At 44.0% G+C, this 18,495-nt stretch overlaps 1 protein-coding gene across 4 annotated transcripts in view; it reads left to right on the top strand.

The window, feature by feature from the left end:
* PKN3 (protein kinase N3) overlaps positions 1–18,495 on the top strand; it is an 89,157-nt gene that overhangs the window by 64,994 nt on the left and 5,668 nt on the right. For all 4 annotated transcript variants that reach the window (XM_077478684.1, XM_077478686.1, XM_077478685.1 and 1 more), the window contains 3 exons: positions 3,719–3,861; positions 6,956–7,063; positions 18,189–18,269. In XM_077478684.1, coding sequence (XP_077334810.1) covers positions 3,719–3,861; positions 6,956–7,063; positions 18,189–18,269 — 332 coding nt within the window. The remainder of the gene's footprint in view (positions 1–3,718; positions 3,862–6,955; positions 7,064–18,188; positions 18,270–18,495) is intronic.

Here is an 18,495-nt window from a genome sequence, read left to right as displayed (position 1 = left end):
TCAGGACACGAGACACTGGCCCGAGCTGGTGTGCTCATTCCTGTCATGGAAATTACGGGGCTCAGGCATGTATATAAGGGGGGCTCGGGGTCGCTGCAGCACAGGAGATTTTTCACCTTAATGCATAGAATGCATTAAGGTGAAACATGGCAAGGGTTTACAACCCCTTTAATCAGTTTTTGTGTTATTACATGTTTGATTGTTGCCAACCATTTCCTGGTTACAGCCGTGGTAAGGCAGAACACTGACTGGCTGATTCTGCCATGCACAGATCTCCATATAGGGGGGTTCCTGTGATTAGATGCAGAAAGCAGCTCCATTGGAAGCAAGGGGCGGTGGACGGCTACTGCAGATAATCATGGCCACTCGCATGTAATCTCTCATGCATTATCACTTGCATGTGTGATTTACATGCGAGTGCCTGTGATTAGCTGCAGGAGTCTGCAGCTTCTCATTGCTTTCAGTGGGGCTACCTCCTGCAGCTAATCGCAGGAACCCCTGCTGTGGGGTTTTTGCATTTAGTCCAGAGGCACGGTGCAATCGCAGGTGAAGTAACAGCACTAAACTAGGGAAGCCGAGACTAAAGCCTCATACACATGATCAGATTTTCCGCCGGGAATTATGTGTTGACAGACTGTTGGTCTAAAATCCTTTTTGTTTGTACTCTCTATTTTCCACTGATAAATGTTGGATGGCAGGCTTATACATTTTACACAGACAAATGGTCTGTTAGATTTTACGATCGTGTATACACTAGTCAGTCAGACAAAAGCCCAAAGTACAAACGCGCATGCTTGGAATCAATGCTCACCAAACACATTAGCAGTAGGTGCTCAAAGGGTAGTATGCTGTATTTCAAAACTATCTGTACACATTGTCATATTTCTGTTATCCCCGTTTACAGCAATAAAAGTTTGAAAAGGAAAGGTCTTTTTTTTTTTTTTTTTTTTTTTTTTTTTTTAATCCAACAATCTGCAGCTCTGTAATTTTCTGGAAATGCAATGCAATATGGCTACTTGGAGGTGTTCTGTGCACAGAATGCCCCCATAAACCTAATTTCCTACATGTGTAATTTAGCTCACTGAGTTTCCAAGAAGTCTGCCGTAAGATACAAGTCAGATTTCAGGCATCTCCTGTAACGAAAATGTAATTTTTGGTGAGATACTTCCAGTAGGAATTCACATCTAAATGGATGCAGGCCCCGCAGTTTTCCTCATTTGAGCCCCGCTAAAAGTCTGCAGTCAACTTATGTGACTTATGTCACTCAGCTGGTCCAGACTCTGGAGAGATTTACCCAGATTCCTGACCAGCAGCTGGCTCAGCCTCTGGGCGCACTGAGAGCCTGAGCCAAGCGCTCCCACCCCCTTCACTGCCTGGCACTCCAGTGAGTGCTGTAGAGGCAGAGCAGGGAGCTGGCGACTGACAGTCACTGCTCTCTGCTCACTAAAGTCTGAAACCTGAGCAATCAACGGCGTTTTATCACTCAGTTCTCTCTAAAGGCCCATACACTCAATATGAAATCAACGAGCTGTCTGATGATTTTTCGGATCGTTAGCACGGTGCTTTCAACAGCCGATTTTTGCTTTTTCGTCCAACATTTTTGTTGGATGTAAACTCATCATCTGACTTCCGTTTGATCGGTATGGTTTTCGTACGAAAGAAATTGAACACATTACATCGCTTCCGACGACGTATTCTGTCGTACGAAAATTTTTGTATTATCAGTAACCTCTTCACTTTCAACATGAGACTAGCATGCCACACAAATGGGATAATCTAAGTGTGTGTCTACGAGGCTTTAGAGGCAGCAGGGGACAGATGCAGCATTGGACTGGTGCTACATCCATCTAGGTGTGATTGATTTTTTTTTTTTTTTTTTTTTTAAATCTCACATATTTCTTGTAAATCCAAACCTACTTTTGAGCACAGGAATAAAGGGAAACAATAATTACTGTGGGTTAATTTAATTCAGTATTTTTGTTTCACATTTATTGTATTTAAATCTGTTTTTAGATAGTTAATATAGTGTGTGTGTGTGTGTGTGTGTGTGTGTATAATACACACACACACAAGCTTACAAAAGTGACTACACCGCTCACATTTTTGGAAATATTTTATTATATCTTTTAATGCGACAACCCTGAAGATATTACACTTTGCTACAATGTAAAGTAGTGAGTGTACAGCTTGTGTAAATTTGCAGGTCCCTCAAAATAACTCAACACACAGCCATTAATGTCTAAACTGCTGGCAAAAAAGTGAGTACACCCCTAAGTGAAAATGTCCACATTGGGCCCAAAATATCAATATTTTGTGTGGCCACCATTATTTTCTAGCACTGTCTTAACCCTCTTGGGCATGGAGTTCACCAGAGCTTCACAGGCTGCCACTGGAGTCCTCTTCCACTCCTCCATGATGACATCACAGAGCTGGTGGATGTTAGAGACCTTGCACTCCTCCGCCTTCCTTTTGAGAATGCCCCACAGATGCTTAATAGGGTTTAGGTCTGGAGACATGCTTGGCCAGTCCATCACCTTTACCCTCAGCTTATTTAGCAAGGCAGTGATCATCTTGGAGGTGTGTTTGGGGTTATGTTTGAATACTACCCTGCAGCTCAGTCTCCAAAGGGAGGGGATCATGCTCTGATTCAGTATGACACAGTACATGTTGGCATTCATGGTTCCTTCAATGAACTGTAGCTCCCCAATGCCGGAAGCACTCATGCGGCCCCAAACTATGACACTCCCACCACCATACTTGAGTGTAGGCAAGACACACTTGTCTTTGTACTCCTCACCTGGTTGCCGCAACACACGCTTGACACCATTTGAACCAAAAACGTTTATCTTGGTCTTATCAGACCACAGGACATGTTTCCAGTAATCCATGTCCTTAGTCTGCTTGTCTTCAGCAAACTGTTTGTAGGCTTTCTTGTGCATCATCTTTTAGAAGAGGCTTCCTTCTGGGACGACAGCCATGCAGACCAATTTGATGCAGTGTACGGCGTATGGTCTGAGCACTGACAGGCTGACCCCCCATCCCTTCAACCTCTGCAGCAATGCTGGTAGCACTCATACGTCTATTTCCCAAAAGACAACCTCTGGCTATGGCGCTGAGCATGTGCGCTCAACTTCTTTGGTCGACCATGACGAGGCCTGTTCTGTGCGGAACCTGTCCTGTTAAACTGCTGTATGGTCTTGGCCACCGTGCTGCAGCTCAGTTTCAGGGTCTTGGCAATCATCTTATAGCCTAAGCCATCTTTATGTAGAGGAAAAAAAATAAAAAATTCTGATCCTTGGAGTTCTTTGCCATGAGTTGCCATGTTGAACTTCCAGTGACCAGTATGAAAGAGTGAGAAAGATGACACCAAATTTAACACACCTCCCCATTTACACCCGAGACCTTGTAACGCTGAGTCACATGACAGTGGAAAGGGAAAGTGGCTAATTGGGCCCAATTTGGACATTTTCACTTAGGCCCCTTTCACATATATGTATAAAAATTTGATTTACATACATAATATAATTATATGTTTTTCATAATTATTCATTCACATACACAGCATAATTGGTTTACACACTTTTACATTCAATATAGAATGAGTTGCTGTTTTTCCCACTTCGTGTGTGTGTGTGTGTGTGTGTGTTTAGGTTAAGCTATTGAGCTCTGAAAAATTAAAATTAAGCTGCATATTCACTTGTTTCCATTTGTCTTCTAGGTATGGGATATGGGGACAGAACCAGTACATTCTGCGGTACCCCGGAGTTCCTGGCACCAGAAGTGCTCACTGATACTACTTACACTTATGCAGTGGACTGGTGGGGGCTAGGCGTGCTCATCTATGAGATGCTGGTAGGAGAGGTGAGATCTTTTAATAAAGAAGTTCTGTTTTTTTAACAAGCCAACAGATGAAGGACAAACTGCTTTTCCTGGTAGATTTGATTTCTGTGATAAGTCAAGTTTGTCCTGACCCATAAACTGCACGACAACTGTGCAGCCCTATTAAGCAAGAAGCACAGTTTGAATATGTAATGAGCAAATATGGCTGCCACTATGTACATGTGTAATTCCAAACTACAAAGATAAACAATGTTTCTAAAATATTAACTACAGATTAGCAAGGTTATATACATCCATCTAATTTCTTGGCTATTAAAAATAACATGCATTCTGTTTAATTCCTTGTTTAACAAGGTATGTTTTTAATCATTCTGGTATTCAAGAAGTTCAAACAAGCCTATGGCTGCTTCTGCAGCGGTGAACTTGGCATTGATTTTTATGGGTGGTGATCAGCTTTCAGGTAAAAGTGAGCTGCCCGATCACTTTTAAACAGCCATGAAGGTGCTGCCCCCTTTGTGACAGCAATAGAGTTAAATGGAAAATAATTAAAGTAAAAAAATAGACTAAGTAAAAATATGCCTAAAAGCACCCGGTTGCCCCCATACATACACAAATGTAAGGGTAGATTTAGACATGCATTTAAAGCGGAGGTCCACCCTAAAATGGACCTTCCACTCATCGGATTCCTCCCCCCCCCCTCCGGCGCCACAATTGGCACCTTTCAGGGGGGAGGGGGGTGCAGTTACCTGGATAATCCAGGTAACTGCACCCACTTCCGGGCTAGCTCTCTGCGGAAAGGGGCATACATTACGCCCCTTTCCGCAAGTGCCCGCCCCCTTCCGCAAGTGCCCCGCTGCCTGCTGGGAAACACACAGATCCCAGAGGCAGCGGGGACCGTCCTCATTGCGCAGCGCGGCTCGCGCATGCGCAGTAGGGAACCGGGAAATGAAGCCGAAAGGCTCCATTTCCTGATTCCCATACCCAAGATGGCGGCGGCAGCACTCGAGTGTCGATCTAGAGATCGGCTTCGGGTGCCGACATTGCGGGCACGCTGGACAGGTAAGTGTCACTATTTTAAAAGTCAGCAGCTGCAGTATTTGTAGCTGCTGACTTTAAAAAAAAAAAAAAAAAACGCAGAGTCCCGGCGGACTCCCGCTTTAAATTTCCCTTTCCTCTGAAGCCTGATCTGCATTGGGGTCACACTTCAGTGGCTACTGACAGGCAGTGAGGAAGCGATGCAAAGCCTCCACACCGCCTGTTTAACCCCATTTTTTGCCAATTGCACCACAACTGCGTGCATTCCACACGATTGCAGAGTGTTCGCGGCGCTTCCCCATTTACTTGAATGTGTAGTGTTCAACGTGCTTGTCCATTGCCTATTGCAGTTTTGAGGTGGGAAGGGATGTTGGTGGGCAGCAAAAATGCAGCTAACCCTGTGCATTTTTGCCACTCCTAACTGTACTACTTCCAAATAAATCTTAAATGCTTGTGTAGCCCACACATAATTTGTGCCACACATGTGAGATATCACTGCAAACATCAGAGTGAAGGCAATAATGCTAGGGCCATAATTAAGAGTTAACTTGAAACTGATAACCTGCCCTAAACCTTTTTATTGCCGCTGATGTATGGCATATGTTGGCAGCAGTGGGGGAGTTTTACAATAACTGTCAGATATAAGCAATAAGCTTCTGAATGATTCCATGCACTCCAGGACCATTCGTCCCCCTCTGCCTCCCAGCAGTGGGCTTAAGACCAGCATGGTGAGGGCTGCCAGGTAGAGTCCACTGAGCTCCCTACCTACTAAAAATTTTAAAGTGGCATGTAAAGTCTCAATTCCAATTCTGCTGTCACTGCCACAGTGGCCAAGAAAGAAGCTTTTAGGTTCAGTGGAGGACAGGTGGGACACCAGGGATCTAAAAGACCACTGATAGTACTGTATCTCATAGGAGACTTTTTGTCATCAATGTGATAAAAACACACACACAAAAATGTAATCGCGTGTCGGGGGCAGCTACACACACAAATGTAGATTGCACTGCACATTACATGCCAGAGTAAGAGCAATAATTCAAAGCTTATTATGCATGGTTAATATACGAGCTTATAAAGCAACACCTATGGAAAGTTTAGGGTATTGAAGTTTGTTGTTTTACAGGCAGACCCAAATTTAAGGCTTTACATGTTGGATAGCTACGCAACCTCATCCTTTATTTATTTTTTTTACCAAAAAGTGGGTAATATATTGCTTTTGTGTGCCTAAAGTTAACTTTAATGTAGTGAAATTTGCACTTGATAAACCGTTGTGCTAATATTGTGTGATTTAAAAAAAAATGGAACCACCTGCATTTGTATAATCTTTTGGGGTTTTAAGTAATCTTCAGGCCTAAATAGATTTTTCTCTTATATTCACCGACCGACACAGTTCCTCTCCTAGACCATTGGGTTGTATACCTTTCCCTTTAGGAGACACCTAGTGTCTCCTAAAGGGAAAGGTATACAACCCAATGGTCTAAGAAAGGAGCTGTGTCAGTCGGTGAATTACAGAGAAAAGGATTTTACCGTGAGTCCAAAAAATCTATTTTTAAAAAAAAAATGTGTGCAAAACAAATGTCTCTGGCAGCAAAAGGTTTAAAATGTCTCCAATAGAAAGTTTTTCACGATTTCATGCGTGTGCACAATTTTTTCAGTTTGACATGTTTGGAATCCAGAGAAGTTAACACAACCTGATATTTTATATTTTACCAGACAATTGGGTACTATATTTAGGTTTGTGTGTGCTAAAATGTCATTGTGCCCCCCCCCCCCGAAATCACGCAATTAATAAATAATTGCAACGTAAACATTGCAACTGCCACATTTTTATTCCACAGGGAATTTGCTTTCAGAGTATATACTGACCTTGTTTGGTATTTTTAAGTATTTTTTTTTTTTTTTTTAGCAACAACAAAAAAATTCAGATTTTAACATGGACAAAAACAACTCAAAAAAAAATTGCCTGCTAGAAATGGTTGTTAAAGAGACACAAATGGGAGTTGCAGTGCTCCTCCACCTTTAATTCACTAGACTTGAAATAACAAACCCAACAGAATCCTCTAACAGTCTCTTCTTCCAGTGTCCATTCCCTGGTGACGATGAAGAGGAGGTTTTCGACAGCATTGTGAATGAAGAAGTGCGATATCCACGCTTCCTCTCTAGTGAAGCCATAAAGCTTATACGGAAGGTAAGTTATGACCTCCAATTGAAAATTGGAGTGCACCTACCAACCTGCTGTGACTGGAAATGCCAGATTTTTTTATTTTATTTTTTCTGTTTTCTAGTGCAAAGGTTATAAAAGTTTGGTTGGTCTAGTTTTGGTAAAGATTGCTATGAGTACCAGAAAGGACTCTGAAGAGAGAAGAGGGGTTCCCATTTACTGTAAACAATGGATATGTAATGCGCTTGGGAGGGTGATGCATATAGGAGTGATTGACTGATGGGTATAGAAAATGTCCTATGTACTATGGATAAAATAGACAGCAACCATACAATGCAAGGATAGTCCTATTAAACTTAAGTCCAAGGCAGACACTTAAGGCATATGATGAGCTGTCTGCTGATTTTCGGATCATTAGTATGGTGCTTTTGACAGACAATTTCACTTTTTTTCAGACAAAAGCTTGATGTGTAGACTATAACATTTTTGTCGGATGTGAACTCAACATCTGATTTATTTTCTTACATCAGGGGACACGAAGCCATAGTACTCACTATGTGGGTTATAGGGCCACTGATAGGTGATGGACACTGGCACGTCCTAAGGCAAGAGGTGTACTCCCTATATAACCCCTCCCACTACTGGGAGTCCTCAGTTTTTTCGCCAGTGTCTAAGGTGTTGGTCAGGAGTAAAGATGTGCTGTGCTCCACTGGAAGCTTCCTTGCTGGGGCTAGCCATGCTGATCAGATCCATTCTGATGTCCTTTTCATGGGCTAAATGGATGGTACCCAGGTCTCGTGTCCGAAGAAATTCGGTTTTGTGAACGCTTCTCTTTTAGAGAGCTGGACCCTGGGATCTAGTACTTTTTGATAGTAAGGCCATAACGTTTTTTACTGGCAGGGTGCTGTCGCAGGTACAGGATTGTGGGTAACCTGAGGTTCCCCTGTTCCTGAAGGTTTCGGAGCCCACCGTGAAGGGGGAAGATTGGGTTTTATCTCAGATAACCCTGCTGTAAGGAAAGGGAGATTTGCTCAGGAATGTCTCCTTCTATGTATAATGCTGTCATGCCTATGTGTCACCACTGGGGGCTGTATTGAGCATTCACCGACCTGATGCTGGAAACAGCGCGGATGCCTTAATTTCTCTCCGGCCACAAGCAGATCCTCGGATTAGAAAAGGGGGGGGGGGTCTGGTTCGCCTCCTGCGTCCCCAATGTTGGGTTTTTTCTCCCCTTCGGGGGATTGATATGCCAAAGCAGTTTTTTAAAAAAGGGGGGGGGGAGACAGACCACGCTGGCCACTCAGCGGAGGATTTACCCCCCTCCCCAGCCATATCTGCCGTTTCACAGGACGTCGCTCGCATGGGAAAACACTTTCCTTTGAAAGGAAGCGGCATCAGACGCCGGGCACACGTGCAGGAAGTTGTTAAAGCACTGTATGTGCATCTGCTGCTGGTTGTGGAGGGACAAAGCAGGAGGATGGCTTGTTTCAGGTCAGTGATGCAGGCATTTCCCTTTGTCACATTATACTTTACCAGGCTAGGATTAATAGCAGCTATTAGCACTGGACTATAACCTAGCAGTATACATACATTTGCTGGTAGTGCCTCTGCTTTATGCTTCAGGTTATGAGTGGTAATGGTACCAGGAATTCCTCTAAGGGTTCTAAAGGGGTCAATGGTTTCACAATAAACTAAATCCATTTCCAAAAGAATGTCATCCTCGGAGAGGGATGCGGCTGGTCAGATTGAACCGTCATGGAGAACTGTTGTTGCAGCTGCACTAGACACTTCAGTCCCTGTATATATCACACAAGAGGTTTTCTCTTCTACCATTTGTAATTTGGAAAGAGCATTGATGCTATGATATCTCTCCATAGTGGGGCCAAACATAGCAGATTCCCATCTAGTGCTCAGGACCCTCTTATTGAGGTGCAGGAGGGTGGGGATCAGGTAGATGTTTCCAAATATTTGGAAGATGCTTATTAATCCTCTTCCGAGGATCCTAATATAGGAGTAACATCACAAGATGGGTTGCTTGTGCGCTTCCTTACTAAATTGGTTAGTTCAACTTTTTTTGCTGCCTGCAGCGCAGGCTCTTGAGGAACCCACCTCTAATTTTGGGTTCATTAGAACCTCCCCCATCTGGGGATGTTTTTCCTATTCATGCATGGCTAAAAAATGCTTATGTATTCTGAATGGGAACATCGAGATAAACAAACAATATTATCCTCCTAAAAATTCTACACACTTTATCCTATGGAAGAGGATTTATATAAAAAAAAAAATGGGTGTTCCAGCAATTGATGCTGCAATCGCCTCAGTAAGCAAGAATCTCACTTGTCCGGTGGATAATGTGCTGATGTTAAAAGATCCAATGGATAAAAAATTGGAACTTCTTTCTAAAAGCTATGTCTTTTGCAAGTTCAGTAGCGCAGTCAGTTCTTGCGGCAATTGGTGTATCTCAGTCCATTAAAGAACAGTTTGTGAAGATACTTAAAGTTCTGCCTGATCAGCGGGCCCAGCAATGAGCTGGTGTATCAGACGCACTATGTTTCACAGTAGATGCTATGAAAGATTCTATCATTTAAGCCTCACGGCTTATTCTTGGACTAGTGCAGTCTCACAGAGTTCTATGGCTGAAAAAATTGGTCAGCCGAAGCACCCTGTAAAAAGCTCCTAGCCAGATTCCCCTTTTCATGGTGAACGGCTATTTGGAAACTATCTGGATAAAATACATCCAAAGGATCTCTAATGGGAAAAGCTCTGTTTTACCAGTAAAGAAGTTGTTCAAATATTTCTCCTGTAAGCATGCTGCCTCTCCTGTGCCAGAGGCATCAGCCTCTAGGCAGTCTCGACGACCTCAACCGTCAGGTTCAAGAGGAAGACCCCAAGGACAGCACCAGGGTCAGAAGAGATCTTGGGGCAGAAAGCCCACAAAGCAGGATGCTAAAGCCTCTTCATGAAGGGGCACCCTGCTCGCTCGGGTGGGGGGGTAGGCTCCTGCAATTCTCAGAGGAACAATGTCAAGACAGATGGGTGGCTTCTGCAGTTTCCTCTAGGTTACAACTAGAGTTCTGAGAGTTTCTGTCTCCTCATTTTTTCTTAGGTCAAATGTTCCCAAGGATCCAGAGAAAAAGTCATCTCTTTCTGGCTCTGGATCATCTATTATTCCAGTCGGTGATAATAGAGGTTTCCTTCGTGAAACAGGGCACAGGTTTTGATTCAAACCTTTTTACGGTTCCAAAACCAAACGGAGAGGTCAAAGGTCTGAATCTACACTTATAAATCTGATCCTTTTGCATGGAGTCAATATGATCAGTTGTGTCCATCCTGCAAGGAGGGGAGTTTTTGGCTTCAGTCGATATCAAAGATGCATATCTCCACGTGCCAATATTTCCCGTTCACCAGAAATTTCTGCACTTTGAACTAGAAAATCATAATTTTTCAGTTGTGGCCCTGCCATTTGGTTTAGCCACAGCACCACAGTGTTTTCAAAGATTCTGGCACCTCCTTTGGCCAGATTAAGAGCTCAAGGCACAAACGGTCCTAGCCAATTTAGACAATATCCTTTTAATAGATCATTCAGTCTCAGGTCTAAACCAGTCTCATCACAGCTGTAGACTACCTGGAATCTCTGGTTTGGATACAGTACTTGGGGCTGGTTATAGATACCATACAGAAGAAGGTATTCTTACCTCAGATAAGAATCATTTCCATTGTAGGACTAATTCAACTTATCAAAACAAAGAAAAATCCTTCCATTCGACTGTGCATGAGATTGTTAGGGGAAATGGTGGCCTCCTTCGAGGCCGTCCCTTACGCGCAGTTTTCACTAAAGACTGCTTCAAAACACCATCCTGTCGGTCTGGAACAAAAAGATTCAGGCTTTTTTTTTTTTTTACAAATGCGCTTGGCTCTAGACGTAAGTCAGAGCCTAAATTGGTGGTGGGTATCCAGCAAAAGGGAAAATCTTTTCTACCTGTATCCTGGAAAGTGGTAATAACAGATGCCAGCCTTCTAGGCTGGGGAGCAGCTCTGGAAGAAGATTCTGTCCAGGGGAGATGGTCCAGGTTAGAGGACCTTGCCTATCAACATTTTGGAAGATTCAGGCAGTATGTCTGGCCCTATAATCTTGGACGGTCAGATTACGGGACTGTCCTGTCAGGATTCAGTCCGACGAGGCCACGACTGTGGGGCCGGAGACGCGAGAAGTTGTGCAACCCAAAAAGAGGTTAATAATGTTCTAGCTTGGGCAGAACACAACATTCCTTGCCTATCTGCAATTTTCATTCCAGGAATAGAGAATTGGCAGGCGGACTACTTGAGTCGCCAACAATTATTTCTGGGAGAATGGTCTCTTCACCTCGACATCTTCCTAGCGATACGTCAGAGATGGGATATTCCGGACATGGACCTATTCTTGTCCAGATTAAACAACAAAGTCGACAACTTTGTGTAGAGAACAAGGGATCTGCTGGCAGGCGGAACAGACGCATTAGTCTTTCCATGGGATTGTTTTTATACTGATCTATGCATTTCCTCCATTTCTGCTACTTCCACGCCTTCACCGCAGGATCAAGCAGGAACGAAAGTAGGTGGTTCTGGCGGCCCCAGCAGGTCCCAGAAGATCTTGGTTTACCAAGAGCATAAAGATGGCAGTAGGAGTCCTTCGGACTCTGCCATTATAGCCAGACCTTCTCGCACAAGGTCCGGTATTCCATCCTACCTTAAAGGACAAAAATTTTTAACAGGTTTGACTGTTGAATCCCACTTTATAAAGGATCGTAAGTGATCTCCTTCGGTAGTGTCTACTTTAATGCCAGGAAGCCGGCTTCCAGAATCATTTAGTATAGAGTCTGGAAGGCATATGTTTCTTGGTGTGGATCCAGGGGTTGTCACCCCAGGAAGTATGTCATAGGCGGGATCCCTGATTTCCTGCAAATGGGATCTGAAATGAAGCTGGCCTTGACTTCTATAAAGTGTTTTTTCAATGGCCTCTTGCTTCCCAATCTTGCTGCATAGCTTAATTAATCCCCCTATCAAGGCACCTCTAAATCCTTTGGATTTAAATTTGGTCTTATCGGCTTTGCTGAATCAGCTGTTTGAGCCTTTACAAGAAATTCCCTTTTCATTTGACAAGAAAGATAATCTTTCTGGTTGCCATTCCTTCTGCTAGAAGAGTATCAGAACTAGCGGCTCTGTCTTGTAAAGAGCCATATTTGATCATGCATAAGGATGAGGTGGTTTTATGTCCTCATCCTGAATTCCTACCAAAAGTGGTAACAGGGTTTCATTTAAACCAAGATATTATTCTTCCTTCTTTCTCCCCAGAGCCTCAATCTAGGGAAGAGAAGCCACTACATTCCCTTAATGTAGTAAGAGCGATCAGAGTCTATTTAAAGGAGATCGCTCAGGTTCGCAAAACACGTTTTGTTTGTACTGCCAGAGGGTCCAAAATGTGGCCAGGCAGCGTCAAAATCCATTATTTTCCAAATGGATTTGTCAAGTGATTGTTCAAGCTTCAGCTTAAAGAAGACAATTCTTCCTTCTCATGTTAGAGCACACTCATCCAGGGCGATTAGTGCCTCTTGGGTGGTGCATCATCAGGCCTCTATGGCTCAGATCTGTAAGGCTGTGACTTGGTCTTCGGTTCATACGTTTATCGGATTTTATCAAACCAATATTAAAGGTCATGAGGATATTGCCTTTGGGCGCAGTATACTGCAAACTCCAGTATGAGTCCTCTGGCCTCCTTTTTGCCTTACTTTTGTTGCGTCTCCCTCCCTTCAGTTGCCATTGCTATGGGACATCCCACATAGTAAGTACTATGGCTCTGTGTCCCCTGATAAAAGAAAACATGATTTTTATAACGTCTTACCTGTAAAATCCTTTTCTTTCGGAATATTCAGGACACCGAGGTTACTATTTTGACTTATTATGCCCCCAACTCTAACCCAGGCCCTTTCCTCTCCCATATCTGTGCTCTGTTGACATTGCACCAGAGAGGGACCCTATTGCTAGCGGGAGATTCCAATGTCGCCCTAAATCCAACCTTAGATAAATGTCCTTCGGACAAGCTGGCCCCCTCCTCGGCAGCTAAAGCGTTTTCCCGTTCTTTACGCTCCCATGATTTAGTAGACCTCTGGCGAGAATGCCATCCATCAAGCAGGGATTATACCTACTATTCCCATCCGCACCATTCACACTCCAGAATTGATCATGTCATCATGTATAGAAAACATCTTCCTTTAGTGGAGTCGGTATCTATCTTAGCAGCTCCCTGGACAGACCATGATCCCCTGTTAGTAGTTTGTCGGTCTTTAATGCATAATCCGCAACCTTCCCCCTGGGTCATGAATGACTCGTTATTTGAGTACTTTCGCCTTAATTCTGCCTCGGTTTCTTCCCCAGTGACCCTATGAGAAGCCTACAAAGCTGTCCTAAGGGGCCGTATTATTCAGTTAGCATCGAAACGCAAGAAAGAAAGACGAAAGTTGCAGAGTCCCGCCTGGACTCTGCTTCTGTTATTTTTAAAACTACCCCTTCCCGTGCTAACCGTAAGCTCCTGGACCAGGCTCGCATGGAATTAGACCTTTGTCTGACTGATCAAGCTGAACGCACCTTGCGCTGGTCTCGTCAACGCTGGTACGTCAGAGCAAATAAACCCACTGCGATGCTGGCTAGGAGATTACGGACATTTGATTCTAAACCAGCTCCTATAGCTTTGCGCACTAGACATAACCAACTCACGAGTAACCCGGTGCGTATACTGGATGAGTTCCGCCATAGACTTTCTGTTCTGTACTCCGCCCAGGACTCTGGATCGGAGCAAGATAGGAAGGAATTTCTCCAGCGAATTACACTCCCCTCCTTAACAAGCGCCCAGAAAGACCTTATGGACCGTGATATTCGTGAATCCGAGGTTAGGCAATGTATTAAAGATCTAAAAATTGGGAAGCGCCCTGGCCCGGATGGCTTTACGGCCCTTTACTATAGGAAGCTAGTTGATGTGGTGGCAGCCCCATTGACGGCTATGTACAACTCCGTTAAGAATGGGCAGAACCTTTCCCCGGAATTGCTCACAGCCAATATAGTGATGTTACCGAAGCCTGATCGTGACCATACCTCCTGGGCGAACTTCCGTCCTATTTCCCTAATTAATATAGACATGAAAATTCTTACAAAAATATTAGCTAATCGTCTTAATTCTTTCCTTCCCCGCCTAATTAAAAAGGACCAAGTAGGCTTTGTTCCGATGCGACAGGCTGGGGACGCGATCCGGAGAATTATTCAACTGCAGCATATTGCCCATAGCCGATCATTACATTCTATGCTTTTGTCGCTAGATGTGAACAAAGCTTTTGACACGCTATCCTGGCCGTATCTTATGACCGTGCTCCGCCATTTTGGTTTTGGAGCTTCATTTCTGCGTTGGTTGGCAGCACTGTACGACGCCCCCCAAGCCAAAATTAAATACTATGGGTTTGAATCACCCAAATTCCCTATTCGAAGGGGCACTCGTCAGGGCTGCCCACTTTCGCCCCTATTATTTGTTTTGGCCATGGAACCTCTAGCGGAGTCGATCCGTTCACATCCTGACATCAAGGGCATCGAAGTGGCGGGTTTTCCACATAAAATTTCGCTATTTGCGGATGATATTCTGTTGACTTTGACTTCACCCAGACTTTCCCTACCTAACTTGTTTTCTCTCTTGGAGACTTTTGCGTCCCTTTCGGGTCTAAGAGTTAACCCTACTAAGTCCAAAGCTATGTCGGTAAATCTCTCATCTCTAGAATTATCCTCTATAAAAGCAAATTTCCCTTTTCCTTCATTACCCTATCTGGGAATTCATATCACCCCTAAGTATGACGGTTTGTACCAGGCCAATTTTCCTTCTCTTTTCCGCAAACTAGATGCATTGCTGTCCTCCTGGTCCCACTGCCCGATCTCCTGGTTTGGCAGAATTACAGCGGTCCGTATGACCTATCTCCCTAAGTTATTATATTTTTTTAGGGTTCTGCCCATCCCAATTGCCCCCCACATACTGCGAATCTATCAGCGTAAGCTTCTGAAATTTATATGGGGGTCCTCTCGTCCTCGAATTAACAAACAGACATTATACGCCAGACGGATTGAGGGGGGCCTGTCGGTCCCTAATCTTCGGGCGTATTATCTGGCGGCGAATATAGCCCCAATCACTCGCCTCCACGATAACTACCAAATGCCACTGTGGGCCACTATTGACCTGGTTGACTCACACCCTACACCCATTTCGTCCATACCATGGCTTCCTCCCGCGAAGCGCCCAAAGGGGCTTGGACCGTGTATGGTCCATTCGCTACGCCTCTGGGACTCGATAAAATATTCAGCGAATCTTGTATCCCCCCCCATTTGCCTTTACTACGTCTTGCGCACTGCCCAATGTTCCCCCCCTAGTTGCGACAATCCGGGTCAGTTTTCTTGGTGGGCGGATAGGGGCTTTACAGATGTTTATTCACTGCTTACCCCCGTGAAAATGATCTCCTTTGAAACGCTTCGTTCCTCCCATGACATTCCCTTGCGGGAACATTATAGTTACATACAAATTAAGCACTTTTTTCAGCAACTCCTTCGGGCCCAGCCTACTCCGTACACTCTGACCTCCTTTGAAAAGATATGCAGGGCTACTCCTCACTCCCCGGGGACTATATCCCTACTATACTCTTCTATCATTTCTATCAGCAAACCCCCGTAAGCAAATATTATCTCCAATGGGAGAAGGACCTAGCGAGGCGGCTGGACCCGGAGGACTGGCAGACTATGACATTAACTCTCATGAAAAGTTCAAGGAATGTCCTTATTCTTGAAAATGCATATAAAGTTTTTTATAGGTGGTATTACACGCCCGACAGACTAGCGAGATTTATCCCCTCTTATTCTCCTCATTGTTTTAGGGGCTGCCCGATAACAGGGTCTATGGCACATATTTGGTGGACATGCCCAAAAGTTTGTAGTCTCTGGGTTAGGGTCTACGCGCTGCTACGAAATATGTTTCATACCAACCTGAAAAGAGATCCATATGAAGCCCTGCTTTGTAAACCTATCCAAGAGCTTCTTTGCTCAGAGCGCCAATTAGCCCAACATCTTTTTAATGCAACAAAATTGACCATTGCCCGCTCTTGGAAAACTCCTGTACTCAGTTTTGAAGCAGTTAAGAATCGCATGAATGACATCATGGTTAACGAGAAACTAACGTCTTTAACCTCTGACACACACAACAAATTTCTTAGAACCTGGAGTTCCTGGATATCTTGTAACCCGACCTCCAGGTTTGATAGTCGCTTGATGTCAATCTAAGGGCTCTGTGCGCGCCCCCCCCCCCCTCCCTTAGTGGAACGGACTCTCTCCCCTCTTTTTCTTTTGGTCTTTCCTATCCATCTTCTCTACCCTCCTTCTGACTTTTGCTTCTAACCTACTTCTTCTTTTCTCTTGTCTATATGTGCTTTCCTTCCTTCGACTTGGGTTGGGAAGGACCCACATTTGTCTTGCTGGTTATGATGGTTGGTAATAGTCAAACCTGACAGATTGCACTATATTTTCATTAACGTCCTTTTGATTTACTTATATGTGATTGTTCATTCTGGGTGCGTTTGTTTTGCATCGTTTTCTAGTACTCATGTTGCTGTACACCATGCTAAAACATGTCATATTCCGCTGTTGGGAATTTATTTTTATTTTTTTCTCCTCTCTTTTATGGATATCTATTGTAACCAGCAACCATTTGGATATTCTTGTTATGTTTTATATTTGTTAATAAAACTTTTGTAAGAAAATCCTTTTCTTTCATGTACATCAGGGGACACAGAGGTCCCTCCATTCTTGGTATACATTTATATTGTTTGGCTACAAAACTGAGGACTCCCAGTAGTGGGAGGGGTTATATAGGGAGGACCCTTCATGCCTTAAAGCGTGCCAGTGTCCATCACCTATCAATAGCCCTATAACCCACATAATAAGTACTATGGCTCTGTGTCCCCTGATGTACATCAAAGAAAAGGATTTTACTGGTAAGCTGTTAGAAAAATCCTTTTTTTCCTTTTAATTAGTACAGTTTTTGTACAAAAAAAAAACGTAAGGGCAAGACTACACATGCTCGGAAATGAAAGAATACATACAAAACTATTCAACACATTACGTCACTTCTGACGTTGTATTCTGTCGTATGAAAATGTATGTATTGTTAGTAACCTCTTCACTTTCCACATGAGACTAGCATGCCACAAAAATCAGACGGTCTTCCGAAAATCTAAGCGTGTGTATGAGGCTTTAGATGTAGAGGCAGCAGGTTAGGACTCTGTGTGGGCCAGTCATGTTCCTCCACCCCAAACCCGCTCATCCATGTCTTTATGGACCTTGCTTTGTGCACTGGTGCGCAATCATGTTGGAACAGGAAGGAGCCATCCCCAAACTGTTCCCACAAAGTTGGGAGCATGAAGTTGATCAAAATGTTTTGTTATGCTAACTCCTTAAGCGTTGCCTTCACTGGAACTAAGGGGCCAAACCCAACCCCTCAAAAACAAGCCCCCACCATAATCCCCCCTCCACCAAATGATTTGGACCAGTGCACAAAGCAAGGTCCATAAAGACATGGATAAGTGAGTTTGGGGTGGAGGAACTTGACTGTCCTGCACAGAATCCTGACCTCTATATGATAGAACACCTTTGTAATGAATTAGAGCAGAGACTACGAGCCAGGCCTTCTCATTCAACATCAGTGCCTGACCTCACAAATGTGCTTCTGGAAGAATGCTCAAACGTTCCCACAGACTCACTCCTAAACCTTGTGGACAGCCTTCCCAGAAGAGTTGAAGCTGTTATAGCTGCAAAGGTTGGGCCAACCCAATATAGAACCCTACGGACTAAGACTGGGATGCCATTAAAGTTTGTGTGTTGGAGCAGGCATCCCAATACTTTTGGTAATATAGTGTATATTCCATAGCATCTGGAGGTCTGCTGATTGCCTATCACTGTTTTAGTTTATGATGAGATGCTATGGGCCCCCACGGTGATGTAAGAGGCTCTCTGATAAGATCACAGAAAACTTTTGGAACCTGTGCAGAATAGAATGATAGACAGCAAATCATACTTTACCTTCTTTATTTTACATATCTAGTTGCTGCGGAAAGCACCGGAGCGCCGCTTGGGGGCCGGAGTTGGGGATGCAGAAGAGATAAAGGTCCAGCCTTTCTATCAGGTATTACTAAATGTCTTCTTCTCCAAGTATGTAAGTTCATATATCTGCAATCTTTTATGTGGCAAGTATGTGATGAGAGGATTTATATTGGCATGAGATTAAGTGTTCTATTATTAATAGATGCCACTGTTGAGGCAGCACGGTGGCTACACTTGGTTATAGACTGGCAAGGAATGAGTTGATGTAGACTTGGCCTCTGTGTCTCTGGGGCCTGGAACATCTTCTC

The sequence above is a fragment of the Lithobates pipiens genome, unplaced genomic scaffold, assembly GCF_037356315.1.
Source record: "Lithobates pipiens isolate NorthernLeopardFrog02 unplaced genomic scaffold, aLitPip1_a1.2 Scaffold_1, whole genome shotgun sequence".
NCBI classification, from domain to species: domain Eukaryota; kingdom Metazoa; phylum Chordata; class Amphibia; order Anura; family Ranidae; genus Lithobates; species Lithobates pipiens.
Note: the sequence above shows the minus strand (reverse complement) of the source record. Positions and strands in the feature narration are given on the sequence as shown.